Source organism: Eublepharis macularius, chromosome 5 (genome assembly GCF_028583425.1).
Source record: "Eublepharis macularius isolate TG4126 chromosome 5, MPM_Emac_v1.0, whole genome shotgun sequence".
Lineage (NCBI taxonomy): Eukaryota > Metazoa > Chordata > Lepidosauria > Squamata > Eublepharidae > Eublepharis > Eublepharis macularius.
The window spans coordinates 138,447,615-138,466,204 of NC_072794.1; the positions used below are offsets into that span (position 1 = coordinate 138,447,615).

The 18,590-nt window shown below is 42.5% G+C and overlaps 1 protein-coding gene across 1 annotated transcript in view; it reads right to left on the reverse strand.

Annotated features, from left to right (window-relative positions):
* Positions 1-18,590, reverse strand: part of PTPRT (protein tyrosine phosphatase receptor type T) — a 560,054-nt gene that overhangs the window by 253,561 nt on the left and 287,903 nt on the right. Inside the window, exons 6-7 of the mRNA XM_054980796.1 lie at positions 17,810-18,106; positions 15,278-15,387 (exon numbers count right to left, since the gene is read on the reverse strand). Of these exons, the coding sequence (XP_054836771.1) occupies positions 15,278-15,387; positions 17,810-18,106 (407 nt within the window). The remainder of the gene's footprint in view (positions 1-15,277; positions 15,388-17,809; positions 18,107-18,590) is intronic.

Below are 18,590 nucleotides of genomic sequence, written 5' to 3' on the forward strand. Positions count from 1 at the left end.
CATGCACATGCAATGGAATAAAAAAGGAATGAGGCAGTAATGCTTGAATGGTAACATGAACTATATTGTTCTAGATTATAGGTCACAAATCATATTTTTGAATGCTGTCCATTGCACACAAAAACCCCTCCCCTAGAAAATTTTCATAGCATGGAGATTGCTGGTCTTGAACTTCTCTTCATGATTATGCTATTTTTTGTACTGAGGAACAATGAAAATGTTCAAAAAGAGTCCAGTAGCACGTTTAAGACTAACCAATTTTATTGTAGCATAAGCTTTCGAGAATCAAGTTCTCTTCGTCAGATGCATGTTACAGAAACTGGTCAAATATAGAAGAGGAGGGAGGAGGAGGGGAGGAGAGAGAAGAGGCAATTTGGGCGTGAGAGGGAGGGTGCAACCAAAACATTCCTTTGCTAGTAAATGTAAACATTTACTTATAGCTAATTCTGTCCAAGTGCAGGCCAGCTCTTATTTATGAGCTGATCTAGGCTAAAACTTAGTCAACACATGGGAGAAGGAAATACGTTTTGTAATCTGGAGGACTATCTTTTTAGTTTCAATACCATCAACTCCAACATTTCTTATCCACCGACTATAAATTTCAGTCCTACCATTAATTCTACCAATGTCAGCCATCAAGAAACTTAAAGGACAGCTCCAAATAACTCAACAATATAATTCTTCTATATGTATCAAGTAACATTATCTCAGTAATATGTTATCAGCTAGGTCAGAATTATGCTCCCCAGATGTAAAACTGGATATAGAATTAACAGATAATGGTTAGGTCAAAGTGGCCCAGCTTCCAAGAAGATTACCATGTTAAGACTTAAATTTAGCTTTTTATGACCTATAACTCTTCTTTCCTGATGAAATACTTCATCCATATGAAAAGGGGGTGATTTTCACCAATTTTCCCTCATCATATAGCAGACCCCCTCTGTATCCCAACAATGTCCCTTGGGGGTCCAAAAACACACATAGACATGAATTTAAGGCAATACTACTGAAAGCTGAGAGCAACAGCAAATTTCACTTTTGTGAAAGTTGCTTACATACGCTGTATCACATATGCTGAAAACCACTAGTTCTGTTCATATTACCAAAAACGTATGTTTATCCTGAATGTACATGCATACATCTATTGGTAAGAAAGAGCCAATGTGTGAAAATGAAACATAAGACAAGGACTTGGATAAATATGGGTTTTCAATCACATGTTCGGCTGTACAAGCATTGAATGCAATGTGAGAATTATTCAACATATGTATGAAGAAAAATCAAGTGTAACACTGTACACGGATTATACATGCATTCACTATAACTTGTGAATAGGGTTAATGTATTTAATGGAGAATAAAAGCAGCTGCTCTTAATCTTAGAAAAAATATTTTCATTCTATTTAGCGTCAGTTCCTTTGAATTTGCTCTTTATAAATCAACATTAAGCAGTAGCACATTTATTGTCTTCCTTTACACTTATGAGTCCTCAAACAAATTCTTACTGATATGAAAGTTACGTTAAGGAAATATCATACTAATCAGGTTCTGGAAAGAGATCCAAGTAGGTACAGAAAACATCAGAAATGCTGGCATTATTAGAACGCATAAAACATGATACATGCTTTTATATGAAATCAGTGTTTGTTTTTAGTCTCATTACAATCTTTCGCCCATCACAGGAAATAAGCTCTTCTATTGATAGATATAACAGACCCTATAATAATAAGGAAAAGACAGAGTAAAGTTCCCTTATCTCATTCCTACTAAACAAAAGGAAATTATCAAAATACATAACTAATGCTAAGGCCAAAGTTTGTGTCCACTCTCAAGAAAAGGAAAGTACTCTCATTGGAAAACACTGTGCAACAGTAACTCATAATGTTAAAATGATCCACTGATGTGAGTTCATCCAATAGTTCTCTAAGTGAAAAACATTAAAAACTGCACAATCCTATGTTGTTTGTTAATGGGCTTAGACTGGAGTAACTCTGCATAGGACTGCACTGAAAATAGACTAAACTTAGTACAAATAAATGCTGAAAGTAACGTATATTTCTTGCCCATAAGCCCACATTTTTATTTCTCCAAATCCAGAACCCCAGTGTTATAAACCTGTGCTGTTTCCTGAGGGCTCAGAAGACGGGCAATGCTCTTACATCAGACAGCTGTCTCCGGATCTCATAATTGGCCCTCTCAAGCTAATGCTGCTTAAACTTACTTCCCCATGCCACTTTCACTTGTGAGTCTCTCACAACTGATGACCTGGCAGGATAGGGGCTAGGGAGCCAGGGTTTTGGACTGAGAGGTGCTTCCCTGGTGGGTTGTTGCTGTCTGGTCCTGGCCAGCTGTGCCTCCTGCCTCACTTGCTACTCTCAGCTCTCTGGGGCACTTGCGTCCCTCCTCGCCCTCACTCTGGGTCTGGGGGTTTGGCACCTTCTTCCAAGCACACTCCCACCAGCTGCCTCTTCTGCATGCTCCCAGTGCTGGACATGCTCCCCCCCATTGCTATTGTCTCGGCTGCCTCTCACTCTTGCCTCTCACAAGCTGCTCTCCTTGCTCCTTCCACCACCACCCCCCTTCACCTTTTAAATTACGGACCTCCTGGCCTCACTGCCGCCTCTCCAGTAGTGCACTAGGTGTCATGTTGCCACAAAACCATAATCCACTTCATTTTCAGGGCGCTTACTCTCACTGTCCTATTCATGCTTCCCTGGAAATGGTATTATTTTCATTCACTATAAATAAAACTAAATGGAGCAACATGTAAGAGTAAAAGGGGGAAAATGAAGTGGATAACAGAGCAATTGTAAGCTCTGCTGTGATGTATACAGACCATTAAGGATTTCATTAGGTTTACTAAAAGGTCATTAATGATAAAATATCTTTTTTTTATTTTACCTACTTCCCAAACATTATAGTCAATTCCAGTTCCCAAGCTCTGTAACCCATTGACATTAATTAGAAAGCTATATATTAGAGGAACAGTTTTAATGAGCTGTTATTTCAAATGGCTTTATTGGTGAACAGCATTGTTCAGTTTAATAGCATATAAAATGACAACTACAGAAATTGCTTTGATAAGATTAAAGCATCTAGGGTTATTCAATCTCCTGTACTGTACCTCTCACAGTCCTTGGGGCTAAGAACATTTTGCTATATACACACAACTTGCCGTGCCAGCTCTTCCTGGGAAATGTGGAAAGTTTATTAATTTTTTTTTACCTACTCTATACAACATAAAGACCACCTCATCTGTAAATTGTTTTATAGTACTGCACAAAAACAAATATGTCGCTCAATTGTACATTTGAATAAAAACAATTATTTCACATTTCTGGTAAGTTAGAACATATACACAAACATAGCCAACGACTGGAAATATTAGCAGATTCCTGCTGGAGTCTCATTGGACAGAGAAAGGAGGTATAGTGACAGTTTAAATAAGAAACTTTTAAATGAATAAGATAATGAAGCAATCAGATTGATTAGTTTCTCCTCTCCAGAGAAAAAGAAATGCCTAATTAAGCATATGGCCATTGTATAGAAGCTAGGATTGCCAATTTCCAGGCAGGGCTTAGTGTTCTCCCAAAACTGATCCAGAGATCAGTTCCCTTGCAAAAAATGGAAGCTTTGGAGGGTGGACTCTCCATCCCCACCCCAAATTTCACCCTTCCTAGGCTGAGCTTCCAACAGTGTAATCCTGAGGGGAGGCAAAAGCGCCTTGGGGGCCAACTAGAGTTACGCCAGTGCGTCCCAGACTTACACCAGCATAACATCTCTTATGCTGGTGCAGCGACCTGGTGATGCACTGCCTGGATCCTCTGCCAACACCTGGCTATAGTGGCTGGACACAGGTGTAACAGGGGTGTAAGTCCCTGCACAAACGGACTGGGAGTAGACCAAGGGGCAAGGCACAACTTAGTCAGTTCCCTAAGCCATTTCAGGCATGAGAATGCCCACAGCAGAAAATTACGCCATGAAAAATGACAGTATAGCCCAGAGGCATCCATTGCACGGGAAAAGTCCATCCCCCCTCCCCCGCCATGCCTATCCCCATCCAAATGGCCTAGTGGAGCATAGGACCCCGACTATCACAGTGATCAATCAGCTTGTGCTCCTGCAGCAGCCGAGCCCCCTCCCCCATGCACAATCAGCTCCCTGGGCACCCTATATAACCTACAGCAGGGGCACCCATGTCCCCAGGTAAGTGGGGATGTGGCTGAAGGCTCTTCCTGAGAACCTCCTGCCACAGGAACTTAGACTGAAAGGTGAAAGAGGGTGCTCATGGTGGCAGGGCAAGAGTGCATGGGGAAACTTAGCAGAATTTGGGGCACGCCTTACACTCACATGTAATAGGAAAGCCATGTCCCAAATGTCTATCAACTACCATCCAAGTTTCCTTGCAGGTTAACCATCTCCTGAGTCCTGGATTGGGGAGGGATAAAGGTGCACAGGCAGGTAAGAGATAACCTGGGGTGGCGGCTGGCCTGGCTTGCTCGTTCATAACAGCATCTCCTCTCCCCTCACCTTTGCCCTCCAAATGCTGGCCTCTGCAGTTGAGGCTCGCTGGTGGTAGGGGGCACAGCCCATGTCTTCAAAAGATGCAATCAACCAGGGAGCCATGATCAATGCAGCTCAGGGGAAGGGCTCCAAACAGTCCATGGCAGGGCTCCACTCAGACCCCCTTGGCTGGATCCACCCTGGGCAGAGGAGAGGGCACGGCAACAGGCTGGGGTTACTGTGCACTCGCTCTGGAAACTCCCCTGTGATGGCAAGTGCATGACCCCCTGACTGTCTCCCTCATAGGATCAGAGCTTCAAGCAGCCATTGGAGTGGAACAACCGGATGCAGATGATGAGGACCTTTCCCCAGAGAAGCATCCATCATCTGGTTGCCAGAAGCACTGTGCCAATGGAACTACCACTGCTGCCCCTAGCCATGGACACTAAGGGTGTGCACCCTGAAAATATTCAGGTTTCCTGCTTCGCGTTTACCCAAAGCAAGAAAAAAAATTGGAAATACCCCAAACCCGAAGCAGCAAGCCACTTCGGATTTGGGTATCTGAATCACTTCGGAATGCTCCGTAAAGATTTGGAGCATTCCAAAGTGATTCAGGGTGCTGGGCGTTCTCCCAGCTCCGCACCCACCCCCATCCCCTCACCTCCACTTAGCCCCCCCAGCCCCTCCAACCCACTTACCTGGCTGGGCAGGGAAGGCCAGAGCCGCCGCCGCCTCCTCCTCTGCCACCTTCTCCAGGCCAACAGGGCTGCAGGGAGGGCTGGAGCCACCACCACTGCCACCACCACGCCTCCTCCTCCAGGCCTTTTTGGCCTCCTCCGCTGCCACACAGACCCGCATGGCAGCGGAGGAGGCCAGAGCTACCTCCTCTGTCCCTTCCTGCCCCTCAAATGGCTGTTTAAAGGGCCCTGCTGCTTGCAAGCGGTAGGGCCAAAGTAAGTGTGGGGGACTTGGGCTGGGGGTTGGGGTGGGATGTTTAAAGGGCCCTGCTGCTTGCAAGCGGCAGGAAAGGGGCCCTTTAAACTTCAGCTGTCAGGTGGTGGAATCTCCCACCTGCCAGCTGAAATTTAAAGGGAACTGCTGCTTGCAAGAGGCAGGGAAAGGACCCTTTAAACTTGGGCCCCGAAGCTTCCCGAAGCAACCCGAATGCTTTGGGGAAGCTTTGATTCAGGATTCCCGAATCGGGAATGGTGTCCCCTAATGGACACCATCCCAGGTAGTGGCATTGCTGGCCATGGTTTGTGTGAGGCCCATGTGTCTGCTTCTCTTTAGGCAGGTTGCAACCCATCAGGGAGGCCAGGGAGCATAGTTGTTCCAGTTTCTAGTGATCCTTCTCAGGGTGCTGCAGGCCCATGACCTGCCTGGACAGTTGCAGAGCCTACCACCATGGAACCAGGGATCCCCCCCCCCTCAAGCAACACATTTAAACCCTGGGATCAGCTGTTTGGCAGGGAATCAGCTGTTTAGCGGGGAATTTCCTTACTCAGATTCTAGAACCCCAAATCCAACCCTTCTAGTGGCCCAAATGCCCGAGAGTGTTCTCCAAAGCAGATACTCTGTGAAAGAAAGGCTGCTGAGTGGAAAGTCATCAAAAATATGAAAAATCAATCCATAGCATCCACTCCCATGATTCATTATAGCACATTTAACTACATGAGAAAAAAGCCACATGAATGGGCCATTTTTTTGTTTCATTTACTTTATTTGCTTTTCTCTAGATGCCTATGAAAAATATGTCCTTGGTAATACTGTTGTTTTATATTTGCAAGCATAATTAATTCAGTGCACTGAGCAACTGAATCATCATTTTCTCCTGTAATGCTATTATTTGCTAAATTAAAAGATGAAGATCTTTATGCAAATTTACAAACAGGACAGAAAAAATAGGCTCGCTCTTTGATTGTTGAATTTTGGGGTTGGTGTCAGTATATAAATTCAGAGATATTAAACTGTAAAATAATAGCTCTATGTATATTATCAAATATTTTCATTTAGAGTGCCCCTTGGGAAGATTATAAACTCTTACAAATCAATTCTTTTGCAGCACTGGGAAGAAGAGTCATTCATGAATAAGGAACTGTAAGAATTCAAACACACATTCCATCTAGCCTAAAGAACAAATCGGAGCAAGGTGATGGAGATCCGCGCAGGCTTGTATGGATACTCCCCAAGGGATTCTACAAGCATGCATTTAAATGCAATCTAAAATGAACCATGGTAGAAACTACTTTTGGCTCTGAGGGAAGCAAACAGAACCCTTTTAAAATGGAACTCACTCCCTTGGTAAGCCTTAGGCTTAATCTCCCATCCTACTTGATTCATATAATAATTACAATGACATAGGTTGTAAGAGCTCAGTAAGAAGAGAAATCTGAAACAAGACTTGGCTCACAGGGATATCTGATGCTCCCCCTCCCTGCATTTTTAATTGATTCAAGTATTAATTGATTATGTAAAAATTATATTACATATATACTTGTAAATGGAACCGGGAAATCATCATGTTCCAAAATGCATTACACAGATTAATGTTAGAAAGTCACCCATCAAGAGTTCATTTCACATCACATTTAATCGATGCCACAGAATTTAAATATGTGGAATAACTCTTTTAAAATTGGGAAAGACAGGCAGGCAGCTGATCTGCTGTTACACTCTGTAGATGACCTAAGCATAACTTCTACCATAATAACATCAAGCAGGATCTTCTCCATAAAAAGCTGAAGCTGGATGTTCACTGTCCTAAAAGTCCCCATTTTTAGTAGAGATTGGCACAATACTGCTCCAGGTAGTAGTAGGGTTGCCAGCCTCCAGGTGGTGACTGGAGATCTCCTGGAATTACACTGATCTCCAGGCCACAGAGATCAGTTCACCTGGAGAAAATGGCTGCTTTGGAGGGTGGACTTTATGGGATTATACCATGCAGAGGTCCTTTCCCTCCCCAAACCCTGCCATCTCCAGGCTTCACTCCCCCCCCCACCCCAGGGAAATCTCAAGGAATTTCCCAGCTTGGAGATGGCAACCCTAGGTACTAGAGGGGCACTCTACTAGTTCCAGCCATGCATATCGTGGCATCATTCATAGTCTCCCTCCATCTCCAGCCCCTCTCTCAGAATTTACCTAAAGTATTTCCAGTTCTTTAGCACATTTGGACCAATTACAGCTACAAGGATTACAAATCTATGGCTAGGATCACTGGACTAAATACCCAAGGGCCAAACTAGATGTGGTAGTGTCCCTTGGTCCAGCAGGGACGATATTACCACTTTAAAGCCTAATCTAGGCAATTAAAATTACTGTGAGATCCCGATCCTGATAAGGCTGGCAGCACATTGAGACCAGGCATTTGTGTCGTCGTCCCGCCCCCGCCCCCTTGTTCCTTTTCTAGTGCTGCTGACACAGCTACATGGTCACGGATGCTCTCTTGAGCCTGCTTGCGGGGAGGGCGGAATATAAATATGATAAAATAAAATAAAAATAAAATGACTCCTGAATGTATGTAAAATAACTACTATGATAAACTCTAAAGTTTTATTCTCTGCCTTCCCCCACCCCCAGCACACACCCCTTCTCTTCCTGCCTGCTTTGATTACACCCAGGTTACCCTACTGCAACGTATTGTATGTGGCCTCTGATAGCAGTTCAGAAGCTTCAGCTGGTTCAAAAGGTATGGTGCTGGCAGGTATGAATTACAAGGGCTGTGTCTTGCCATTTTGTTTTTTAATTTCTCGCTGGGTGCTGGTTTTGCATCCTGGCACGATTTCCCATACGAGTCTGCTCCATAATGCAGAGACCCTGTTCAGTGAGCCCTGACTTTCACAAGACAGGTGGATGAGCCTCAGAGACAGATTGTTTCCTGTAGTAGCAGCCAAGCTCAAGGCCTTCCTCCCTACAGAAGTTCACTTGGTACCAAATTTACAAGCTTTTAGACATTAATACGTTTTTATTCTGCCAAAACTTCCACTGTAGACTTTGAGTACTTCGATCACACTGCCCCACCTTTATCCCACAATTCTTTTAATAGACATCATGATGGCAATTGCAGGATATTAAGAGCTTCCTAATGCTGTGTCAAATTGTCTTTTTACATTTAATTTGGGGGGAGGAGGTATTTATATGTAGAGGGAGAGAGGCATTTCACCCCTGAATCAGCCTGCAGGGGGGGGGGCAAACAGCTGATCTCGGGGTTTAAATGCCCCTTCCTATACCGCTGCACAGCAGCACAGAAAGGGGCATTGTAAACCCCAACTGGCTTCCATCAGTGGCTTGGCAAGTTGCTGATTCAAGGGGAGGGATGATCCTTTGCCTGCTGCTTCACAGCGACAGGAAAAGGAACATCCCCCCTCCCGCAGGCTGATTCGGGGGTGAAATGCCTCTCTCCCTGCTGCTGCAATATCCATTGCTGAATTTATGAAGTGCCATTGAGTAACACTTTCCTTCTTTCATCTATCTGTGGAGATGCCTACATATGTCAATTTTTTTGAGTTTCATGATGGCCATGTTACTTTGTGGTAACAAAACCAAAAAAGAGTCCTATGCCACTTTTAAAAGGTGCATTTCTGCATAAACTTTATGGATAGAAATTACATTAGAGGGGAAAACTGTAAACAGTGGGGATGAAATACCATGAAATGCAAGAGCTACAATTTGTGCCATTTCTATGCAAAACACAAAAGTACAAAATAAGCACCATGATCTTTTACCAATAGATGTAACTGTGGCTGTTTAAGCCCTAGTTAATACAATTAAATCTATTGTTAAATTCTAATTCAGCAAATTATTTGCTCAGTATGTATTTATGCTCCAGTAAATCTGTTAGTCTTTGTGTCACAAAGTTCCTTTTGTTTATAAGGAAGGAGGGGAATTGTAATACCTACTAAAATGTGTTTTGTCATGGAGCTATGATCCCTTGCAATGAATTAATATTATACATGTAATGTTAAAGAAAAAGAAAATTATATCCTAGGAAACTGTATTTTATTTTCTATGAACCTATTTTTTTGCTATTTAGGAACTAAAGCCAGGAGGAGTTGCACAATTGTACCTAACTTGGGGTGACAAAATGCTTTCAACTGGTCCCGAGGAGGCTGCCAATAGCAGGGAGAAAATGATCTACAGATTGAAGACAACTAATTCTTTTGGTTATACTGAATTTTCCTCCTTTATTTTTTCCACTGCTAGCCTTTATAGCCTGCTCCTTTGTAAACTACTGCTTTTAAACCAAAATGCCCCTACATATGTTCTCATCATCAGAGTATCTTTTGTGGCTTGGAGAAGTATTTTCCCAAGGCATGTGGAGTCTGGAAATATTTTAATCCTCTAGAAGAGAAGAAATATCAAAGGGATTCACCTTGACTTCTTGAATGGCATGACCAGCAAACTTTGTGTTGCAATCATTAACACCAAGGGCTGCTTCAGATGCTGCTTCCACTGAATGACATCACTTAAAAGATAAAGTTATTATCATGATGCATTGCCACCCTCCAGGCACCGAAGAGCCCCACAGCAGCTGTTCAGTCAGAAAAGTGATTTCTGGAACAGCAGTCTGTTCAGCATGCTGCACTCATATATAGTGTATAAATAGCAAACTGTTTCTTTGAAAATTTCAAGAGTTTTTCTTTTATTTTCACTGTTCATTGATTTTCATATCTGCTCATAAGAGCATGCAGATTCTCCGGGGGGTGGGGGGCGGGGAACAACTTGCATCTCGTTTATTCTATGTTTCATTCTTCAGCCGTTAGAAAAAAGCTTTACTATACATTTTATCACCTGCACACATGTGTGGGAATGTGCAAACAAAGTTACAAGAAATGGTGTGCTAGTTTATGAATTTGGACTCAGTCTACTTTACTCAACAAACAACTAACTTATGGAATTCACTTCCTGATCAAATAGTTACTGCCACTAAAGTCAACAGCTTAAAAAGGAGTTTAGACAGTACCTTTAAAAATTACATTTGTTTATTTTTATCATTTCTATTCTGCACTTTCCATCGAAGTGCTAGAGGTAGCTTACAGACAATTAAAATAATATAAATAATTAAAATGCCAGCATGAAGTAATAGCATATTGAAATCATATTTTAAAAAGCATAACCAACAGAAAGCCTGGGTGAACAAACTAAACTAAATCTTTAGCCAGTGCCATAAATTTAGCTCTGTCTGTGTAGGGGTTTAGATTATGACTTCAGTAACTGGGCAGATGCAAATGGAAGTATGTGATCCTTCTTTTAATCTACTTCTAAACTGTGCAAGTCTTTAAATGTGATAACCAGCACTTTACAATGAGCCCAGAAACAATCAGTAGCCAATATAAATCCTTAACCACGGATGAAACATGTGTTCTGTAATTTATGCCCAACAGCAATCCTGCAGCTGCAATTTGAATTAATTAAAGCTTCTGAACTATCTCAAAAGGTAGTCCCATGCATTACATTTTGCAGCACTTTGCTTGGATCAGAGATTACAACATGGGTAACTGAGCCTAATCTCTTCAAGGAAGGGCAGCAAGTGGTGAACCAATCAAATATGGCCATAGGATCAACATGTTACTGAGAAGATCTGAGATTCTGGTTGTTGTAAATGCAGATTTAACAGTATTCCCGAAGTGTGAACTTGTTATTCGAAGGCAAATGCAACCACACTCAGAGCACGCTAATACTTCAATCTGTTATTTTATATCAGCATGACCAATAGCACCTTCAGCTTGTCTAAACTGAGCTTTAGCTCATTAACATCCACCCAATGACCACCTCCAGGCACCTGTTTAGAATATTCACCACTTTATCAGATGCAACTGAAGAGGAGGAATAGAAATGTGCATCATCAACATATGGATGACATTTAACTCTTAATCTCTGAATGACTTCTTTGAGTGGTTTCATGTAAATGTTAAACAACATGGTGTGAGAAACTATCCCACAAGACCACTATCTAGCATTGGTCAGTGAGAGAAGAACCAAACCAGTGAAATATGCCTGCTTTGATACCCATCTCAGCTACCTTGCTCAGATGAATCCCATGGTCAAAGGTTGTTAAGATGTCTAGGAAAGTGAACAGGGTTTCTCTCTCACACACACACAAACATACACACACTAGTAATGACTATTCATTATAGTGACTAATGCAGCTTCTGAACCCAGTTCAAAATGAGTCCAAATACACATTTAATCTAAAAAAGCTTGGAGTCTAGCCACCATTTTGGGGGGGATATTTGCTACTAGGCGATGATATCATGTGAGTCCAAGTAAGGATTCATTAGGAGGGGCTTCATGACTGGCTCCTTTAAGACAGCTGGTGCCATTCCCTTCCAAGACCCACCCAGGCAATCCCTTCTAGCTCAATGCAATCAATTATGATTGTACTGGGTTTGTAGGCCAGACATCCCCAAGTACTTTCTCCACCCCAAGACACAATACTTGAAATTAATCTAGCTAAACAATATACTGATAACAGTAAACTGAATTATTAAAATTGGTAGAACCAAGCCAGAAACTAATGATTTTATATGCACTATGCAAGTGTTGGGGGTTACATGAACAGGGTTGAGATATGAATAAATGGAACCTCCTGTTCTAAGGCAATATGCTTCTAAATCTTATTTACTGGAAGGCAACAACAAGACAAGACCCGGCCTGGACTCCTTGCTCTTCCTACTTGTTGAAACTGGGTGCTGAATTAGATGGACAATTGATCAGATCTAGCAGGGATCCTTACATATCATCATGGATACCCAAAATAACTGTACAGTCTTGATTTGTTTGCAAATATCACAAACATTTCCTCTCTTTACATGTGCTGCTGCTGTATGCCTCAGCTATAATATTGTATACAATTGTCTCATGCAGCTGAGGATGTCCGCTGCACAGAGATTACTAGTCACAGAAAATTGTGTAAGCCTTTCAGTGACATGTACAAACATCCTCCTGAGATAGAGCTGAAACCACTAAACTCAATTTCTTTCTTTGACCCAAGCCACTTTGGAAAATCATGTTTCCAGATGTGAAAAGCTCAGTGCATTAACCTTGCTGCAAACATCCAGCCCTCTGCCATCTGCTTTTACTACAGAGGAAACTGATAGAATTGCTATATTCATAGGACTGGTTGAAATGAGACACATCGGGAAAGATCATCTTCAATCTAAGCTTTTTTTTGTTTTTTTTACTGTATCAAATGAGCCTTTTAAAGAAATTACAGGCAGGAAGCTAGATGGAATTTTGGTACAATTCACATTTAATCTCTGGCTGCCAGAATACAAGAGTCAGAACTAAGGATGAATGAATGTTCCCTATTTCTTTTTATATTTGTGATCAAGAATGATGTCAGTTCTCTGCTCTGTGCTGCTCATTCTGTTGATCCATTTCTACATATTATATAGTGCTTGTGCACAATTTATACAGTGTTCATGTATTTATATTGTATTCATGTATTCATGTGTATGAAGTTTATTCATACAGAAAACAATGAAACAATGATGCACACAGCATTGATGGAAAATGTGTGTAATTTATAAGAAAAAATCAATGTGAGAAAACGGAATATGGCATTAAAATGAAGAATCAAAAGTTTGAGTCACACAAGGGAGAAGTAAAATCAAAATGGAGATTTTAAAGTTAAAACAGCAAGCTTGAGAAATTTGAAATTACAAGCAAGGCACCCTCAAGGACTTGTGGAAGAAGGTTATCTCATTTCCCCTCCCCCACTATTTTTTCTTTCCATTCCATGAAAACCTTCATAGCCTCTCCCCTTTTTTCTTCTTCCTTCCTTCTGTCCTTCCCATGCACCAGCCACCCTACCTCATTATCGCCCCCCCTCACCTCCAGCTTTCCTTCCCTCTCCCCAAGAGCCTTTCCCTAGGGAAACTTTGTGCAATTCTAGCTGCAAGGCTGCGCCAGGCCGAGTTGCATGGTGGGAAACCCTCAAAGACTTGCAAAACCAACTCACTTTCTCTTGTATCTCCCTTCTCACACTATTTCCACTTTTCCTCCTCCTGGCAGCCCCTGTAACCTCATCTTTCCTTGCCTCCTTAACCAACCAACCAACCAACCAACCAACCAGCCAGCCAGCCAGCCAGCCAGCCAACCAACCAATCAGCCAACCTTTTATCTGCCCTCCATCTTCAGGTATATTTATTATTTACTTACTTCATTTATATCCTGCCTTTCTGTACAATAGAGATCCAAAGAGACTTACATCATTCTCTTCTCTTCCATTTTATCCTCACAACAACTTACCTGCAAAGTAAGTTAGGCTGACTGGCCCAAGGTAACCCAGTGAGTCCAATGGCAGAGTGGGGATTCAAACCTGGGTGTCCCAGATCCTGGTGTGATATTCTAACCATTATACCACACTGACTTAAGTGGGTGTAGTTGAACAGAAACAAGCAGCCAATTCTGGGTCAGTGTTTGCTTGTGGCCTCAATGAATCATCCCACAAATGCCAAAACAGCCCTGGAAAGAGCCATGTCCTTTTCCCTGCAGTTTACTGACAGAAACAAAGGCTTGAAGGCTGGCAATACTGTTGTGACGGCCACCGAGGACATTCATTTCTTAAAACTACTGAATTTGTGCTTCATCATTCTGTGCTATAACCAAGTTGGATATATGCCTGTTATGATAGCAAAAAGGCATGACTTGAAGGATGTTTACAATTCAGGAAAGATTCCCCCCCACCCCCCACCCCCGGCCCAGTTCACAGAAAAGAGTGTATTTGATTTCTACACAGTGCTTCTTATACGATTGTAGAAGAGGATCTATACTGAGTAGTAAAATGACTGATCGCATCATCTTAGACAAAAGAAATCAACCCTCTATGGGAAACACTTCTCACACAGTATAACAAACCAACAGAACAAATGAGTTGGATTTCATTCTCTGAGAATTTATTGCATTGAAACAACAGGAAGTGAAGTTAGTCCTCAAATGGTCAATGGGAAGGATAATATTTGATCTACAATTGGTTAGCACAAATTTGTCCTTGCCTATTACTGTAAGGGCATTTGCACATGTACAAAGTCAAGTATGTGATTGGTTATTTCCTTATATCCACACTACCACTAGTCCACTACTGATGACTGACAATAAAGCAGCCACTGGGCAGCATGTGGGGTTGCCAGGTCCCCCAACCCCCCGCCCCCCAGGGCAGAAGGTCAGAGGCCCGGCACCTTCCTTATGGCTTCCCCATCATGCATGAACAATGATGTCACTTCCAGGAAGTTATGTCATCATGCGGATTATGTGCCGCCCAGGGAGCGCTCCTGCACTCCCCAGGGGGCTGAATCAGGTCCAAATTGGGCTGCTGAAGAGTGTGGGAGCACTGCCATGCTCCACAGCAGCCTGATTTGGGCTGAATCCGGCCTCAATACACCCCAATTCAGGCTGCCTGGGAGTGTGCTGCACCGTCCAGGAGCACGTCCCAGGGAGGCATGTTCCCCCTGCCATCCAGGTAAGCAGGGTGGAGGGTGGGAGCAGGGGGCAGCATGACAGTTACCTTAACCATTAACGTCTCAACATGACAGTTCCCTTAACCATCACCATCTCAGAGACAGCAAGCCACAGCTACCATTTCTCAGGTAGAGAAGAAGCAACCCACCCAACATCAGACAGAGGGCTTTGGAAACCCTCTACCACTCTTTCTATCCATTGCTACATCACAATTTAAAAAGCCTAAAAAGCACCAAGAGAAACATTCTGACCTGTATTAATTTCTAACCATAAGCAGAAAAAGTACACGATAATTCACAATAACTGATTCCCCTCACCTCATAAAGGGTAATGATGCCATTGGTCTCATTTGGGGGCTTCCACTGAACATAGATCTTCTCTTCAAAGGGCCCTCCCTGAACAGATTCGAGGGGAACAGATCCAGGAACTTGGAAGGAAATGAAAAAAAATAGTGTTAATTAGAATATTTCTTCTAAAATCTGTATAACACAGTACAGAAGAAGTTGTTTAACCAGGCCAGTTCATTCAGTAAATGCACGAGACAACCAGGCTGACTGCAAGTTTATGTGCATGCTGTGTGTTCGTGTCATGACTGTGTTCAGGCTATAAATGTATATACTGCAGTATATTTCTTGCAGTGTGTTTCAAACTAATCATGCCACAGTACTAAGGTAGTCAGGATCTAATCCCAAGAATGGTCATTTGTATCATTTACAGTAGCTGTCTTAATAAGTTCAGTGAAAGATATTTCCTATTGTGACATCTTTATCAGGAGTACTCGGATTACTGAGATTTACTAGCTTCATAAAGAGATTGCTTTATGATTCTACTCAATCCGCACTGTATTGTAAAATACACTGATATAGGAGCAGCTTGGTCCTAAAGCCCAGATGCCAGCACATCATTGACACTGGTACAGCATCCTATGCTCAGCAAAGAAAACAAAAGGCAAAAAGACTCAGCTCCAAGGAACTGAGAGCATAAAAGCTGCATTGCAGCCCTTACTCATTTCTGGCTCCTACACTACCCCTGTGGTGCCTGTGGAAATATGCTAACTTACTTCTGTGTGTGTGTGTGTGTGTGTGTGTGTGTGTGGGCTGGATGGGAGGAGACTATCAAACTTTAGGCAGGCTATGGCCTAATCTCCTCCTCAATCCCCCCTCCCCTCCAGTTCCTAACCAATAATTTGAAGGCAACTCCCTAGAGAGGACAGGGAATCCATCAAAGGGATGAGGAGATCCGTCCCAGAAGGCTGCAGGAGGGAGGGGCCAGTTCCAGAGGGAAAACTGAGAGTGGGGGGGGGGTTGGTTGGAGCTGGAGAGTGAGGGAGACAATTCCGAAGGCAGATGTTTGTCCAACTTAACCCCAAGTAACAAAGTAATGTGCCTGCCCTACATACCACCTAAATAGAGCATGAGTTTAATGGAGGGAGAGTGATGAAGCATTTTAATGTTATTTTTATTTCTTCCATTCACTTGTGAGGTGCCTGTATATAGTTGTGAGGTTTAAATAAATTCTTTTGATTGTTTAAGAAGTGAAGTTCCTCTGTGCCACATAGTTCCCCAACCGCTTGGAAACACAAGGAGACGAGAGGGGTCAAGGAATCCCTAGGGAGAGGAAAAGTGGTGGACAGTTGCCAACTCTCCAGCGGAGCCCCAAAAATTCCTAAGAAGCCCAGAGGCAGGATCCTAGTGATGCCAGAGGGAGGTTAGGAGGCTGTCCTGCCTAACCAGAGCCCGAGATAGGGACAGTGTTGGCAGCAATACCCTGAGGCAGTGGAGTGAGACAGCTCCTTCAGGTGCCAGGATAAGCAATAGAGAGGTAGGCAGAGCAGGGTCCACCAGTTGACAGAGGCCCGATCCACCACAGTGCCAATAACAGATATATACCAGTGAAGAAGCAGGACACTACACATATGTTTCTCTGGGCTATGCTGTAATAGTGTTTTGTTGCTAACCTGTGAAATGTATAGGCTGGCTTTGCAATCTTTACTTCAGAACTTTGGATATTAGTACTGGTATAATGATTTAAAGTTTTAGTGTGTGTTTCTTTAAATGTTTGGTAAGTTGCAGAAGAACAAGGCGGGTGAAGGAGGGAGAGGAGTGAGTGAGGTGATTGGTTGGTGGCTGAGAGTGTATGGGCGGAGCTATGAAGTGTGTGGAGAAAGTATATACAGTTTACGGTTGGGGAAGTCAGTCTGGAAATGCAGTCTTCTGATTAGAATCCTATATAGTGCTGTGGAAAGTATTAAGATCCTAAAAGGAAAATAGAATACTTATAGAGGACATATTAGAGAACAGAGGGAGTAAAGTCCTAATATTGTCAAGTATTATAAGAGTGTGAGAGGAAGAAACTGAGAGAAACATAAAATAAAGATTGAACAAAGTACTTTCTGAAGAGAAAGGAGGATTTGAGAGAGAGCAGTGATTGTGAAATGAAAGATTGTGACATCTCAGTCCCAAGTTATTAACATACACTGTTTTATTTACTGAAGAAAAGTTGCTAAACATCCTGAAACCGATATGCTTCTTGTACAAATAAAGTTGTATTTTATTTACTTTTAAACCCAGAGTTATATGCTATTAGCATACAACAGTCTCATCCTCAGGACCACATACTCCAACAAAGCTTGGTCTTAAAGCTTGGACAAAATGTTACTGAAAGGTCAATTAATCAGATTGGAATTAAATTCCTGGTGGCACTATAACAAACCCAGTGTGAGAGAGAAATAACGAGAGAGTTAAAAACATACCATATCTAACTACATGATTAAAAGAGAGCAGTTGTTGTGACGGCAGGTTTTCAGAATATTTGATCCCAATCATTTAAGTAACTCAACCTTTTCTTACCATCCTCCTCAGTTTGCACCACCAACTCTTCACTCTCCATCTTGCCTTCCGGGTTTGAAAGAGCCAGCTTCAGTCGGATAGTCATGAAGGGTCGAAGTCCTCGCAAAGTGTAGTGGGATGAAGTCTGAATTAGTTCTTCTGCCTCATACTTCTGCTGGTTGAACACATACTGGTAATAGACTGTCAGGTTATAGCTGTGGCAGCGGGTCACAGCATAACCAAAGGGCTCCCACTGTAGAGTCAGCTGGCGAGATCGGATGTCAACAACCTCCACATTCTGGGGACCATGCACTGGATCTGTGGAGCAAATGGATGGCCTTCAGATAATGAAGCATACAAGAGTTTATTAATTTATTAATTTAGGAAATTTATATGCCACCTTCTATAATTTTGCTTGAAGTGGCTTACAGGTAAAAACAATGCCATCAATTCATTTGAAGATCAGAAATTATCAACATAAAAACAAACTGGGAACAAAAAACACCATATAACAACCATTGGACATCCTTACGAATATCCATACAACAAATTAGAAACAGACCATAAAACAGAGATAAAGGGATGTTTCCTGAATCAAAAGCTTGAGTTAAAAAGGAATGCTTTGGCTTGGAGCCAAAAGGACAGAATGGTAGCCATCATGTGTGCCTTTAAGTGGAGGACATTTCAACACTGAGGTGCAAAAATAGAAAATGAGTTGTGTCTAGTTGCCACCCTGTACTCACCTCTGAAGACTGGAGAAGGAAAGGGGCACAGAGAGCAGGGCTTGGGAAGTGGATCTTAA